Source organism: Myxine glutinosa, chromosome 7, assembly GCF_964187855.1.
Source record: "Myxine glutinosa chromosome 7, kmMyxGlut1.1, whole genome shotgun sequence".
NCBI lineage: Eukaryota > Metazoa > Chordata > Myxini > Myxiniformes > Myxinidae > Myxine > Myxine glutinosa.
This window is the reverse complement of record NC_136267.1, coordinates 97,115,015-97,132,022: the sequence shown is the minus strand read 5'-3', so window position 1 is coordinate 97,132,022 and position 17,008 is coordinate 97,115,015. Positions and strand designations below refer to the sequence as shown.

The window sequence follows — 17,008 nt, the reverse complement described above, 5'->3', positions numbered from 1 at the left end:
TGACTTTAGTCTCCTCTTCAGCAAGTGAAATGCATGCTCCATTGGATTTAAATCAGGAGATAGACTTGGCCTGTCTAAAACCTTCCACTTTTTCCCCCTGATGAACTCCTTGCTTGCGTTGGCAGTGTGTTTTGGGTCATTGTCTTGCTTCATGGTGAAGTGCCGTCCAATTCGTTTGGAGGCATTTTCTTGTACATGGCAGACAAAATGTTTCTGTCTACTTTCAAATTCAATCTGCTACTGCCATCATTAGTTACATCATCAATAAAGAAGTGTGATTCAGGTCCAGAGGCAGCCATGCAAGCCCAAGCCATGACACTACCTCCACCATGCTTCACAGATGAGGTAGTAAGCTTTGGATCATATGGTGTTCCTTCTTTTCTTCACACTTTCCCCCATTCCATCGCTTTGGTAAAAGGTTTATCTTGGTCTCATCTGTCCATAAAATTTTGTTCCAGAACTCTACTGGCTCAACTCTGTACTTCTTGGCAAACTCTAATCTGGCCTTTGGGAGAGGAAAGGTACTTGTGAAAGTGCTCATGAGAGGTTTGCATCTTGCGGTGTAGCCTTTTAAATCCTGCTGTCGAATTCTTCTGCGAACGGTAGATTGTGAAACTTTCAGCGCTGCATTCTGGAGGTTGTTGGTGATGTCACTGGCAGTTGTTTTAGGGTTTTTCGTCACAGCTCTGATGATTTTTCTGTCATCGACCAATTGTTTTCCTTGGCTGACCTGGCCATTGTTTATTGCTAAGTACACTAGTGGTTTCTTTCTTTTTCAAGATATTCCAAATTGTTGTATTTACTGTGCACAGTTTTTTTGCTATGGTTCTAATTTAATTCTTCTGTTCTTTCAGCTTCCAAATTGCTTGCTTTTCTTTCATAGACAGTTCTCTGGTCTTTATATTGTTTTATACCTACTGACTCCAAAGGCAGTCTCCCAAGGAAAAAGCAAAGGCTAAAACCAAGACCAGACATTCACAGCTCTTTTATGTGTGAACAATCAATGCAACAAGAAACACCTGAGGAACAAGACATACCTGTCAGTCATTTGTTCCAATACTTATGCTTACCTAAAATGGGGGGACTGAACAAAAAAAGTACTATGTTCTACAATGGTAAATCATATATGCATAGAAATACCAAGAAATAAAAGTGCCACTAATTTGAGTACCTTCTGTACTCTTGCCTCATATTCATATTTTGATCTAAAATCCAAATTTGTTGAGTAAATTGCAAAAATAACAAATTTGACTTCACTTCCAATACTTATGGAGGGCACTGGATATGGAATCGGCCAGGGAGACTTTTGGCCTGTCTTCCACTAACTGACGGGCCAACCTGATATTCGACTGGACCTAATTTGGGCAGGAATGTGTAATTTGCTGAGAATGTCAACGATAACTCACCTACTCTTCACGAAAGACACTATGGGATATTTGCCATTCACCAACTAATGCCAGCACATGGGACACCTGGCTGAACATCCTTCCAAGAGATGGCACACTTTGTGATACAATGCCCTACCTGTGAAGCACCAATCTCACAGGTTGTAGTCGGGTCGGAAATCAAACCCAGATTATACAGCTACCTCGATACCATCCTGTTGGACTAGCAAGTTAACTTTTCTTTAGAAAGCAGATTGTTTGGCTTGGTTTACTGTCCTTACTGCCATGGCGCTAAAGCTAATGGTGAGCACTGTACGTGGTTACAGTTTCAGGATGTAATAATTGATAACATTTGCTGGTATTTTAATTTTGGATCCACAAAAATATTAAATGACTGAGGTGCACAGATGGTGTATTGGTAGTGCACCTCCCTTGACCTGTCTGGTCTGGGTTTGATTCCTGAACTGCCTATAAACTGTCTGTTTCGTTCTTCATCGTAATCAGAGTGTTGCTTCACATGTGCTTCCCTCCACTGGAAGGACTGCACGTTTTTTTTTTGTTTTTTTTGTATACAGAGTCTAGGTTCGTGTAAGAGCTAACACATTAAACACGAAAACATACATGGGACACATAAAGCATACAATAACGGGAACGGGAGACAAGAGGGGGAGAGAGAGCAAAGCACACAAGCACAGCAACAGAAGAGAACAGGGACGTCGTCGCTAGATCTGTGGAAGGGGGAGGGATGGGGAAGGGGCGAAGGGGTACACGGTAAAAAACAAATGGACACTACTAGGAATTTCAGGAATTAAGTTTGAGATTGAAAGAGGTGGATTTGGGGGTATTTTAATGGGGGTAGAAAATATCAAGGTTTTGGATGGGGAAAGGTTCTGAACAGATGTTTTAAAGATCTGGAGGAAGGAGAGGGATTGAAGAGAGTATGGGAGTTTGTTCCAGAGGCGGGAGAAAAGAGGAATGAAAGAGAGAAGGTGAGCAGAGAGTCTTGATTTTGGCAGTTTCACCAGAAGTGGGTTTCTGGCAGATCTTGTGCGTTCTGAAGGAATATTTGGGGGACAGAGCACAGACAGTGCTGGGGGAGCTAGGCCGGCGAGGAGTCGGTAGAAGACAGAAAGACTACCAACCTGCCTGTAGTGAGCGAGTGAAAAGCTCTCAGAATCAGCTTCATCACAGGAGATATCAATGATTCTGAAAGCTTTGGTTTCAACAGCGTGAAGCTGAGCTAGATGTGAGGCAGGAGCACCAGCCCAGAAGGGGGAGCAGTACTCCATTGAGCTGTGGATGAAAGCTTTGTATGTGGTGAGGAGCTCAGGTGTGCCAAGGAAGGACTTCGCTTGATGGAGGATGCTCAGTCGGCAACTGGCTCTGAAGGCCAGCTTGGAAATGTGGTTTTCCCAGGAAGAATCATGGCAGATAGTGAGACCCAAAAGCTTGAGTGACAGAACTTCTTCGAGAGGATTGTTGAGAAAGTAGATTGGAGGGATTTCCAGATGGTCTTTTCGGAGAGACAAAGTGAGAGTGTGAGATTTGTCAGGATTGAATGACATGTTCCACTTCCTTGACCAGTTTGTGATGTTATTCAGGTCTGTAGAGAGTGAAGAGGCTGCAGCCTTCCAATCTGAGGGTTGAGATATGGAGTGGCAGAGAGTGGAGTCATCAGCAAAGAGATAGAGAGGATTTTCCAGAGAGTCGGAGAGATCATTGATGAAGACCAGAAAAAGCACAGGGCCCAGAACACTGCCCTGAGGAACTCCAGCCTAGACAGGAAGGGGGAGATGAAAGAATTCCATTCAGGGCCACACGTTGACTGTGACCGGAAAGGAAGTCCGCAAGCCATGCGTGGAGGTTACCATGGATACCATAAGAGGAGAGTTTGGTGAGCAGAGCGGGGTGCCAGACCGTATCGAAGGCACGAGATATGTCAAGGAAGACAGCTCTGATTTCCTGTTTGGCGTTGAGGACCTCCATCCATTATTGAGACAACAGAAGCAGCATGTCCAGAGTAGAGTGACCTTGTCTGAATCCAAATTGATTATCAGAGATCAAGCCATTGGAGAAGAGGAAAGATTTGATATCACAAGCGATAATGGATTGATTCCGTGTGAACTGTGTGTCCCGTCTGCCAGCATTAGTCAATAGACATGAAATATCCCATCATTTCTTTCTCATTGGTGAGTTATCGTCGGCACCTGAAACAAATTACAAATTCTTCCTGGACTGCCTACTGGGAAGGCAAAGGCAAACAACCTAGTGTAATTATTGCCATGAAACTGGCAGAGACAGAGACACAATGACACAGCGACATCTTTAAGCGCTGTTTAAAGGTCTGAACATGATTTTTTTTAACCAAATAACTTTCGAATGTTGTTCAAAACTTTCAACCCAAAATGTAAAAGTTTATTTGATAAAAAATATGGATTTTTCTCTTCTTGATTTTTTTTTCTTCTGGAATGATTCTGCTTCCCCACAACTCCCACCCTACCCACCCAAAATAACCTTCTTTTAATCACTCCTGTCTTTTACCCACCTCCTTCTGTTCCATTATATTTGTCCTTTTCCTCAAATTTTCCACTTTTTGTCATTAAATCTGTATTTTTGTGATAAAATGCTATACCAATTTGCTTTTTAAATGTTCTTATCTCATCCAATTAGAATGCTATTTGCTCAGGTCAATTGAAGGGTCATTGCCTCATGGCGTCGACCAGGTTCATCAAGGTTTATGAGTTTGTCTGGGAAGGCAGATGTTATCAGGAGCACAGTGTGTGGTCATAATTCTGGGAAAATAAGGGATTCTAACTTCCAGGATACTCTGTGTATAATTTGGAGAATCACAATGTGGTGGGAAATGAGAGGATTTAACCACCACAGAACTGCCAGCATCATTTGAAATCTATACATCGTCTGCACATGTGACCATGGTGTTCAGTATAGATTAAATCATCTTACAAATGCTAATGATGTTACCTATCCACTGAGGTCGAAGATCAAATACCGTAACTTAGGATCGTGATCACTAAAGATGATGACATTTACTTTAGCCATCCTGGCCGAGAGATCGACCTTACCTGTCTGTATGGGCTAGCTGGGAAGCTTGAGTGGCCGTAAGATATAGATGCTGCATCCCAGAAGGCCTTGTAGTAAAAATGGGCCTTAAGAGACTGGTTGTCAATGCTCCTTCACACATGGCTGTTCTGACATGTATTCTTCTTGCAAATAAATGTGTTGCAGTTGTTAATCATTGGCTGTGTTATTCCCACCTGTCACTCCATGACTTTTCCCTATTTTGTCTCAATATGAGAAAAGTCTATTGGTTCAGCGAGATTGGTGACAAACGAGTTTCTATGACAAATGAGCCTTTGGGAGGTGGGCTTTTCAAGTCTGTCTTAAGTAAGTCCAGGACTACTGGCTTAATAAGTATTGTCTCACAAGAAGCCTTTATATATATATATATATATATATATATATATATTGTATACAAGATCGAGGCTCATGTAAGACCTAGCACATTATACACACATTGGCACATAAAACACCAAAAACATAAACTGACACATAAAACAATAAAGGGAGGGGCAGACAAGATGGGGAGAGGGAGGGAAGCACACAAGTACAACAGTAGAGAACAGGGACATCGGGAGATCTGTGGAAGGGATAGGGCTGGGTGAGGGGGAGGGGGCAGGGAGGGGGAAGGAAGGGGTACATGGTATAAAACAAATTGCATGAGTGAGAGCAACAAACTGACACTACTAGTAATTTCAGGAATGAAGTCGGAGATTGAAAGAGGTGGATTTGGTTTGAGGGCTAATGTTTGAGGCAAAACCCCCCTTTCACCTCACCTATAGGGGGCTTATCCAGATGGGGAGCACAACCCCATGAGACCTTGCTGTCCTGCTGCATCATACCAAATTAGGTCCATATCTGTCAGATAGTTTGTGAGAAGATAGTTTCGTTAAATGTTAACGGATGTATGTACGGCTGAACACCAGGACCTACTATGAGATTATTTCAGAGAAATAACCGAATAATTAAATACTGTGGTTTATTTTGGAGTTCAAAAAAATATTCTAATGATACTTGCTCTTTGACTCCAGGAAGAGGACAGTGTGCGCTGTGAGTTGATGGGGGGAGAGGACCAAGTGGAAACAAGCCGTTTGCGCTGCAGTATCAGCCTCCCTTACCTGCCAGCTCTTTCACAGGTGCATACATTACATTCCTAATATTCAAATGATAACAGAGCAATGGCTGATTGCTCGTAAAGGAATTGGCCATTGCCCTGTTACTACTACATGTCACATCAGTGTGTTATAGTTAAAAAGGTGCATTGTTGTTATTGCAGATGTTACAAAAATGATAATAGAGTTGGAGATGTACAAGTATTGAGGCCTGACTGTATGTGGTTATGCACAGGGTGTGATAGGCTGAGAATTGGACCTTACATATTTAAGCCCAGGATAGCACAATTTTACCACTTCCTGAGGCCTCCAGGGTTTGGAAGGATTCATAATTGGTGTTGATGGAAACAGGGTGGCTTGAATCATCTTTTTCTCGGACGAAGGGCTAACGCCCAAAACGTGACCTTCCTCTTGCTCTGTACATCTGTTAGCATACCTGAATAAATGTCCTATTGATTTCATCCATTGGTATTCTGAACAAGTTGTATTCTGGGCACAAACCTGTAATTCACCTCGAGTCTGCGTTGATTTTTGTTTCAAATGTCTCACATATGGAGTGGGGTCTTGGCACAGCAGTGGGGCCTGCAATCCTGGAAACTGTAACAAGTTGTTTGGAAAGTTCGGAGATTTATTCTGCTTGACTGTGTTCACCTGAAATGAGTGAATCATCTCAATTCCTCAGGGATATATGATACAATGTATCAGTTTAATGTCCATGATGACGTTGTCATGTTGCGGAGCTCGCTTGCGGTGATGGGTTTCAGAAGAGTTTATTTGTGGCTCTTTAGGATGGTTGCGCAGCCACACTACTCTGGTAGCATATGCATCAGAATAATGTTTTACCTTACCCTGGGAATACTGCCATGGAAAGTTAATGTGGCGGTCGATCCCAATCAGGGCATTCGGCATACTTTTTGGAACAATAAGTTCCAGGACGTTTAGTCTTGCCAGGAAAACAATTAACAAATTTTTCATCTAAAATATGAACTTTGAATGATAATGTTGTTTTCAGTATTTTGGAGTGAATTGGAAGAAAAGGGGGAGAGGTGGAAGGGGTGGAAAAGTTATTTGAACACAATTTCTGAATGATTCACTTGGTTTGTATTCAGCACTAGGATGTGGGATGGCATCATTGGCTGAGGATGCGGCCGTGCTGCTGATGCAATGCCCTCCCTCTGCTGATTCGGGCAAGAATTTAGAATTTGTTCATGGTGCCACCAAGGAGTGGGATCTTTAATGTCCACCAAGGAATGTTGGCAGACGGGCGCCCGTTTAGCATCCACTTGCCTGTGAAACACCGGATGACAGTTTATAGCTGGGTCGGGATTCGAAGGCGAGTGTGCTTACCTCTAGGCCATCCTGTCAGCCCCCATATAAGGATAAAACACTGGCAGTTCAACCCAACAGCAACCCAAGGCTTCTGTCCTTTGATCCAAACTCGTAGTTGGTTGTGATCAGTTCAAACCAAAGAAGTTTTTAGACTAAAAATAGAAAATGGTCCCAAAGGCATCTTGTTTTATGAAGTATCACATGTCGTTTAGTTTGTTTATTCGATTTTTTTGCCCCCTTTAAAAAAAAAAAATCATTCCCTGCTGCCCAAGGCTCGCTCACATTCGTATTGTATCATGAGCAATCTCTGAATTCCAGTTGGCTTTTTCCTGTCTCTTTCCAGAGCCAAATTGCATTTCTGCATCATTCCACATTGCACAGTCACGTAGAGGCCGCAAGCATGAGTGCAGAGGGTTAATACTTCCACATTTTGAGCCACAGGCATGAGCGCATGTGGGCCAAAACCTCAGTTTGAAAAGTGCTGTCCAAATTAGGATACACAAGCAAGCCAGTAAGATAAACTTGGAATAGTACACAAGGAACTTGGATGCAAGAGTTGGCCATTTGGTTCATCAAGCCTGCACTACATCTACACCACATTGATGCATTGTAACAGTTTATCAACTTCATTTCACTGGAGATAAGATGTGGAGGAAGGAGAATTGGGGATGAGGACAGTGGGGGCAAGCAGGGACATTGCAAATTTGGTTTGGAGCAAATCAATCCATCATCCCAGAGATTGTTTGGAATTCTCAGGTATTCGGCAACTCAAATACTCGAACAGGAATTAAACACAGCATTATTGAGCTGGCGCATCATGGATTGCTGTGGTTTGCTTTCCCAGCTGCCTGTCCTGCTGCGTACGCTTCTTCATTTTGGGCGGAAATTGCCAGGGTTTTCATGTTATTCCCATGGCTTCCCCCACCATGGCCTGTGCCCATGGCTTTGTTCCTTTGCCAAGATGCGGGAAGATAACGAGGCAACTAGGTGTGCCCGAAGGTGGTCGGAAAGGCTCGCGTCTGAATATAACTCTTGATGCGAGTCGTGCATTTTTCGCTGCATCCTCATTTCCCCTATAAAATTGCACATCCTTTACGTAATTCACCATATATCCTGTCTTTTGACAAACCAAATGAAAATACTAATCTTGATTTATGGATTCAAAAATACAACTTTTTCTTGCTGACTGAATTCATTTTAATTGCAACTATGTTAATCCATTATTACTTAAAACCCAAAAGGTTGTACTTAATATATAGAAACTATTGACAACAGCAGTACCATGCAGACCCCATACAACAAGGGGAGACCAGGTTTGTGTCCATTGAACAAATGGCGCATTTCTACACGAAGCGCCGAACTGGCTGCTTAGGCCTAGCGGGCAGGGCAAACTTTTTGATAGGTCGCTTCTCAAGATTCTGCAGTCGGGTGGATGTCAAATATACTTCTGTATCTTTCCCAAGAGTCGCTGTGTGGCACCAGAACCACGTAGAACCTGGCAAACGAGATGGGGTGTTAACGTTTCATATTGAACATAAGGCAATAGGATGTGAGATTCAAGGCAGGTGTGATGTGCAAAATGTTATTCTCCTCTAATTAGATCTTCTTGAGGACCACACGTCCCACCGGTTTGGCACAAACCCGGCCACGAGGCACAACACCTCACCTTAGCTTGAATAGTCCGAATGAAACATGATAGACGGTTATAAAAGGCTTCTCCATATCTGCTGTGATGAGAAACATTGCAAAACACTTATCAATGCTGTTCCTTTTTTATCTCTGCCTGTCAGAGGAGCTTCAGTGTTATCTTGGACACAACTCTCCTCGGGAAAGAAGATCCACTGCTTAGGTTCAGCTTGCTGGCACGAAGGTCAGTCCGAATTTATAATTATTGTTTCCCTTACCTGAAAAGATTATCTATATAAAGGGATTTAATAATATAATTTATTCTCAAAGGAGTTTTATTTTTGTGAGTGTGCGCATTGCTGTGTGAACAGTTCTCTGTGAGACTGGGAGTAACCTCTCTTCAAATAGTTTGCAATCATGAAAGGTAACTCGTTCACTGGGCACCAGTGGCTGGCAGGAAGAGCAATTTGTGTCTTATTAACGAATTGACACACAGGGTGCCTGTTGACGTACTAACCGGCATTGCATCCCCCTTGTCCATCGCTGTAAACCCCCTGCAACCGGACAAGGCTGCTGGTGTAAAAATGGAATCTGTCACTGTCATTTCCCATAAACAATGCCCTGTTCTTGGCTAGAGGAGGTCGAAGGGGTTGGAGTGTGGGGAGAGAGGAGGGTGGGGTGACCGGAAATTGAAAACATGTGTTTTGGTGTTCCAGGATCCAGTGCTGAGTGTGTCCATCTAAAATAAACTGCCTTTGCCTTACTTTCCATGGAACCAGATGCCTCTGGCTGCCTGTTTGGCATCACGTTAAACACGGAGATTTGGTACAATTTCTCATTAATTAATTCTTTATCAAACACGGTATTAGAACAGAGCGACCAGAGTATAGTGGTTCGATTCCTGAGTTCCTCTGGTTCAGTTTCCGTTGGGGTGCTGCATTGTGGAGTAAATCATCATTTGGTATCTCACTTCTCTTTGCATTTGTTTGAAGATGTTGAAGACCCCGACCCCACGTCTACTCCTCCTTTGGGCTGGTAATCAATGAAATCTGGAACTTATTTTTAACCTTTCCAGAAATATTAAGTTTCAGAAAATATCAGATACACCTTGCTCTCATATCCTCACACATTTTGAATTCGTTGGATTAAACAAACATCTGGATTTGAGAAGTTTCGACCAATGGACTATGTAAGCTACTTCTGGCCTGTTATGGATTCAAATCCACGACCTTGGTGGAAAAGAAAAATCAAATTGCCATCTCCCTCTCCATTGGCATCCGCCTTGGCTTGAAACCAGCTGTCCCATCTGCCTCCTTCCACTCATGTACATTAAATAATCCTATGACAGGCCATTGTGTGCCGGTACCCTGACTAAGCACGCGATCTTAATGTGGGTAACACGTTGGTGTAAGGACACTGCCTCCATGAATGCTTTGTAATGTTGGTGGTTCAGTTTACCCACAACGATCTCATACCGTGGGCCATATTGTTGCCTCCAATGGGGTCACACCGATCCTAACCGTATGTGTGTTGTTCACATTGTTGTATGGCAGTGCCAACTTGGAGCACAACTCTACACTGGCAGACAACCTCGTTCACCTGCATGTGCCGACGCGTTTCCTGGCGGACACCACCGTCAAAGGGTGAGATGTTGACGGAATGTCAGACTTCGATAGGCTCACATCATATTGTGTCAAGAACCGATGCAAAAGCTTGCGAAAACCAAGTCGTTTAGTTTGTCATTCTACAAGCTTTATCTGCGGTTATAATTATAAAGATTGCACAAAACAATACACATTTTGCATGTAATTCCATTGTGGTGTAATTCATTGTCACAAAAATTGTATATAAATCACGAATGAACTCCGTAGTGTTCAGAAGTTTGTTCGTCCAGAACATAGTCTCCACTACTTCTCTAATGTTGCTTTTGGATAACTTTCTAGTTGTAACAAAAAAGTTTGAGTATCTTGAGGGATGTTTGTTTGAAAGTATAATTCAAAAATATTTATTTAAATAATTATGATGAAAACATCATATGTAGAAATTATGTCGTGATAAGACATGTCGTTATTTTCATTGAAGTTACTGATGTGTATGCTTGACAAAAAATTATAATATTTTACCCCCGCCAACGAATGAAGGTGTCATCCCTGTTTGTTTGTTACTTGCAATTTTTTGACAAGGATGTTGATCACTCCGGTATTGTTTGTTTGTCTGTCCGCTCACCTTTCATCGCCTCCTGATCACAATTTTAAACTGATCTTCACGAAACTTCACCAAATGGTAGAGTTGGTGGTCCGACAGAAACCTATTTATTTTTTTAGGTCAAAAGGTCAACATAGGCCAAAGTTCAACCTCTTTTCCAATTTTCCAAAATCCTCAATTTTCATCCAATTGACTTGAAATTTGAACAGGATTTTCAGATCAGCTAACTGAATTCAACCACCAACTATTTTGAGGTCAACATAGGCCAAAGGTCAACCACATTTATTCAAAATTTCTAAAATTGTCAATTTTCATCTGATTGACTTGAAATTTGAATAGGATTTGCATATCAGGTCACTGAATCCAGCCAACATTATTTTTGAAGTCAAAAGGTCAACATTGGCCTAGTTTTTAAAGCTGAGAGATAGGGCCAAAAACTATATACAGTCGGACCCCGCTATACGCGGTTCCACTATTTGCGGGTTCCGTGTATTAGCGGGTGATAAAATGTGACCTGTTTCTCTATCCGTGGAAAAGTGTCCCATGAATTTGCGGGTTTTTTTTCTATTCGTGGCCATGTACCACGAAATCGCGCCTTTTTTCCCCCTTTTTGCGGCCATGTTCCACGAATTTGCGTTTTTTCCCCGATTCACAGCTGTGTTCCACGAATTAGCGGGTTTTTTTTCCTATTTGCGGCCGTGTTCCGCGAATTCGTGGTTTTTCAGGGGCAATTTTTTTTTTCCACAAGCCGTTAGCTTGACATACGGTATTTATAAAAACCCATCTTTCACCAGCCATGCATAAATCAGTTGGACATACGCAAAAAAACATCTACAAGCTACGAGCATGACCTGCTCCTGTGTTCGCCGCCGTGTGTTTCGCGTTTTCATGGTTTTTACAGGATATCCCATCATTCACACTGTGATTAGCTTCACGTGATATATCACATGCGAAATTTGCATTTATGTTTATTTAAATTATACAATGGACTACAACATGTAAATGTTTCATGATATTTGTTATATTATATCACCTTTATCTCTCAATATTGTTGAAATGAAGATCAAATCGCTGTATGTTGAAATATGTTGAAAAAGCCAAAACTTTACATGGGGTGTTCTTACTTTTTCACGTGACAATATATATTGTTGCGGATCTCGTCGCCGGCCTTCTCCCCCTACCAAGGGGGGATTAGTCCCCTTGTCTTTGACTGGCCTGGCGGGACCCGGGACCTATGACGTCCTTTCCGGACAGCGCAAAATAGGGTATTAGGACTAGAATCGCTATTACCTAATTACTCGCGCTGCCCTGAAATGAGGAAATAAGCCCAGCACGAACCACGCATGTTGAGACGCCGAGCGGTGCGTACACGCGATCCGTGCTGTTTTTATGTTGAACCCTGTTCTCGCGATCTTATTCGTACCACGCTTAGTCAATGGATAAATCACAAAAGCGGTCGAATTGGAAAAAGGAAGAACAGATTTATTTACACTATTCACAATGGTTCAGAGAAAAAGGGGACACAGTGCAGCCTTATACAGTCTTACGTAATACCCAGGACAAACGGGCCCATCTCACACACACACACACACACACACTCACATGGGGCTTGCAGCTGCAGGATGATGGTCCGCGCGTCCAGGGATGGCGCACGTGCAGCTCCCTCCAGTCTCCGGCTCGTCCCATGCAGATGGTAAGAGGAGAAGGCAGAAGCTCTTCGCATGTCGTTTGGACCCACAGGGTTATTACGGGGCGAACGGTAGGGGGGTGGCCTCTGGTGCAGTTGGCGGTTATCACTGGCAGGTTTATCCGCGTCTACTCGCGTGGCTGAAGTAGGCGCTATTCGCCACCGGCGCGTCTGGCTGCAGCCGTGTACTCAACGCCTCTTCTTCCTCTCCTCTGGCGCGTACGTTATATGATGGCGAATTCCAGTTCAATGCCTCAAAGCGAGTGATGCGAGTCAAGTTCTCCTTCAAAGTCCGGCTCGTAAATTCTCCAAAGTGCTCACAACGCGCTCACCCCCTCAAGTCCTCCGACCAAGTCCTCTCCCAACAAGTCCTATTTAAGGGCTTTGTGCAGTGACTTATATAGGCACGTCCCGCGAACCTTCTCGAACTCACCAGACGTGCCTCTCGACGCCCTCTCATGCCATGCCGTTCGAACCCTGGTTGGCTGGTGGCTCTTACCGTCATCGCCTCTGATGATCTGCCTTGACGCCGCCCCCACCCCGACCTCGTGCTCCTCCTTCTCAGGCCTACCTCGTGTTACTCGACTAGTGAGCGAGCAAAGGGCAGCAAATGCTGCGGGCAGCCAAAGCGTAATAAACTGAGCGGGCAGCCAAATGGGGCGCGGGATCAATTATGCCCATAGAGGTAGAATTGGAAGGTGGACGCAAAAATGAGCGGGACCTAATCTCATGTCTTTACACAACGCAGGTATAAATAGGGGAAATGGCCTATACTTACACATACTATGACATAACTAATACTACAAGTGGCCTACCTGTTGCTCATGGAATTAACTATGGGGGGCAACCCTTTAACCTTTAATGATCAATATGTGCAATTCTCAAAACCGTAGCAACATCATGATATCTCAAAACGTTGTGGACGATTTATCACAAAACTAGGTAGATTTGAATTGGTTTGGTGACAAGAACAAGCCTATTCGTTTTTTGGTTCAGATCCAGCCTATCAGTGAGATACAAGACATAAACTGTTCTGCCTGGCAGAAGTATGCATTCTTTCGAGTGCCATTCTGCTTTGTTCTGTCTTGCCAAGTGTCGCTCTGATCGATTTTTCATTTGTTTGTCTGTCTGTGAGCAGGATGTCTCAATTATATACATATATACTTTTTTACTTTATAAACATGTATAGTTTTTTGAAATTCCAACTTCTTTCCTGGAAGTCCTTGCAGTGTCCACATGTTTTATACCTCTCCCACCCCCCCAAGCCCTCTCCCTCCCACAATTCTCTCGATGTCCCTGCTCTCGAATGTTGTGTTTGTGTCCTTCCCCCTCTCTCCCCATCTTCTCTACTGCTCCCCTTATTTTGTGTTTTCTGTGTCGGTTTGACTTTTTGTGTGATTAATGTTAGCTCTTTCACGAGTCTCGATCTTGTATCCAAAAAAAAAAAATTGGACGGATTCAGACTAAAGTTTGTGGACAGGCTGGGTGTGTAGCTAGGATGAATTTATTTGATTTTGGTGAAGATCTGGATCTGGATTCCGACCCATCAGTTGGATAAAAAACATAAACTGTTCAACCTGGCGGAGTTAGGCACTCCAATGAGTGCCATTCTATTTTTGTGGTTATTGCATGCAGTGGTTGTATGGCAGGGAGGTCTGGGAAGTGAGAAACTGAGGATAAATGTGGGGAAACCAATGGTAATGGTGAATAAGAGGAAGGGAAGAGAGGATGTGTACAATATATTCAGAATAGGATAAGCGGGAGTTAAAGAGGTGGGAAGATTCAGCTACCTGGTTTTTACTTTGGAGGAGTGGGGCAGTGTTAGTGAGAATATGAGATCAAGGTGTAGGAGTATTTCTGGGGTGATTCATGATTGAACGATTCTGGTTAGGCTGAGGTAATGGGATATTTTTCCTGTATGCAGCAGAGGACTGGACTTGATATAGGAAGAGGAGTGATTGATGCAGATGACAGAGATCACATGCTGAGGAGATTGATGAGGATCTCTCCGAGGAAAAGGAAGAATAATAAGTATAGCAGGAGGGGGGCATGTGCCCAGTGTGTGGAGAGGGACATGAGAGAGGTAGATGCAGAGAGAGGATGTTCCGGATAGAGGGATGTGGAGAAGAAAAACTTACGCAAGCGAACCCCCAAGAAGGTGGGATTAATTGGGCCCATGAAGATAGTTGTGGTTGTTGTACTGTTTAATTCTTATAATAATTTTCTTTATTAATGAAAAACATCAAAATGTTTAATTTATTTGCTAAGAAGAAGCAGAATTTGAAATGTTTGACAAAGACCAGTCGAATGCCAAATGTGCATAAATTTGTTTTCATGAGAAGCAAGCATATTTATGGTATCTGCTCCAGATGCAGCTCATAAAGTCAGTTTTTCAAATGGACAAAAGTCGACCCATGACAGATTTGGAAACAAATATCCACACACGTTTGTGTAGGAGGGACCATGTCTGTTTTATGAACCCCATTCAAAAGCTTCTGGAGATTGTTTCTTTAGTCCAAAGGCCGGTCCATTCGACATGAACTATCAAAACAAACTTTATGGGGGAGCAACATAAATTGGGTTTTCTCCTTTCCCAAATTTAGGAAAGTTTGTTTGTGGATGTGTCCGAGGGAGATGTTAGATGTTGAAAATTGTTTTCCATTCCTTGTAGATAAAAAAAAAACTTGAAGTTTTGTTGTCAGAACTGTTTTGGATATTATATCTTTAACCTTTCTTTACCTAGTGATCATGCAAACCAGGAATGTGTTAAACAGGAATGGGTTTTGAATGCTATATATTGGTACAGCTTGATCCCAGCTTGCAGCATTCTGTTTGATATACAGATGTGCTTAGAATTTAGGCTGTGAATTGAAACCCCAAACAGCCCAAAGTTATTAATCTGTAATCTTGAAAGTGTATATATATATATATATATATTCACGGGAAAAAGTAAGTACACCCCATGTAAAGTTTTGACTTTTTCAACATATTTCAACATACAGCTGTTTGATCTTCATTTCAACAATATTGATAGATAAAGGTGATATAATATAACAAATATCATGAAACATTTACATTTTGTAGTCCATTTTTAAAAAAAATAAACATAAATGCAAATTTCGCATGTGGAAAAAGTAAGTACACCCTTGGCTCTAATAGGTGGTATTGCCCCCCTTTGGCAGAAACAACCTCAAGTAGGCATTTCTTATAACTGTCTACAAGTTTTTGACATCGACTGGGAGAAATTTTTGCCTACTCGTCCATGCAGAATTCTTTCATCTGTGCGATGTTTGAGTGGTTTCTTGCATGCACAGCTCGTTTCAAATCCCCCCACAACATCTCGATGGGATTTAGATCCGGGCTTTGACTTGGCCATTCCAGAACCCTCCATTTCTTTCTTTTCAGCCATTCCTTGGTGGATTTACTGGTATGTTTAGGGACATTGTCATGTTGCAAGGTCCACCTTCGGTTGAGCTTCAACTCTGACAGATGGCCTCACATTATCCTCAAGCACCCTCTGGTACAATGAAGAATCCATCGTGGATTCTATGATGGTGAGCTGCACAGGCCCTAATGCAGTAAAGCTGCCCCAAACCATAATATTTCCACCACCATGCTGTACAGTTGGTATCAGGTTCTTGTAGTCAAATGCTGTCTTTGGTTTTCGCCAAACATGTCTTCTGGTACTGTGGCCAAATAACTCTACCTTTGGCTTATCTGTCCAGAGCACATTGTTCCAGAAGTGCTGGTCTTTGCCTTGGTGTTCATTGGCAAACTTTAGTCTTGCCCTGATGTTCTTTCTGGACAGCAAAGGTTTCCTCCTGGCACACCTCCCAGGCAGATCAAATTTGTGCAACCTCTTTCTAATGGTAGACTCCTGCACTTTGACATCAACAGTGGCAAGAGCTACCTGTAGGTCCCGTGATGACATTCAGGGGTTCTTAAAGACTTCTTTCAGCATATTGTGGTCTGCTCTCGGGCTGAATTTGCTGGGGCGGCCTGGCCTGAACAAGTTGGCAGTTGTTGGGAATCTTCTCCACTTGTAGATGATCTTCCGGACAGTCGAATGATTGATTTCAAATTGTTTGGAGATCTTTTTAAATCCCTTCCCAGACTCGTAGGCATCTATAACCTTCTTTCTGAAGGCCTCAGAGAGCTCTTTTGATCTAGGCATGGTGACGCTGCACACTTCAACAACAATGAGCAAACCAAACTAAATGTCTGAGGTTTAAATAAGCCAGGTTCCTCCAAGATCCTCTCTGACGATGTTCTAATCATTTGCACCTGAGCTGGTGCACCTGATTCTAATTTTAGGTATTTGAAGTCGTGATAAATGTAGGGGTGTACTTACTTTTTCCACATGCAAAATTTGCATTTATGTTTATTTAAATTATACAATGGACTACAAAATGTAAATGTTTCATGATATTTGTTATATTATATCACCTTTATCTTTTAATATTGTTGAAATGAAGATCAAATAGCTGTATGTTGAAATATGTTGAAAAAGTCAAAACTTTACATGGGGTGTACTTACTTTTGCACGTGATTGTATTTATATATATGTATATATGTATATATATATG

General features: G+C 42.5%; 1 protein-coding gene across 1 annotated transcript in view; it reads left to right on the top strand.

Annotated features, from left to right (window-relative positions):
* Window positions 1-17,008, top strand: part of ITGA9 (integrin subunit alpha 9) — a 144,178-nt gene that overhangs the window by 76,224 nt on the left and 50,946 nt on the right. Inside the window, exons 19-21 of the mRNA XM_068122768.2 lie at window positions 5,495-5,599; window positions 8,695-8,774; window positions 10,084-10,173. Of these exons, the coding sequence (XP_067978869.1) occupies window positions 5,495-5,599; window positions 8,695-8,774; window positions 10,084-10,173 (275 nt within the window). The remainder of the gene's footprint in view (window positions 1-5,494; window positions 5,600-8,694; window positions 8,775-10,083; window positions 10,174-17,008) is intronic.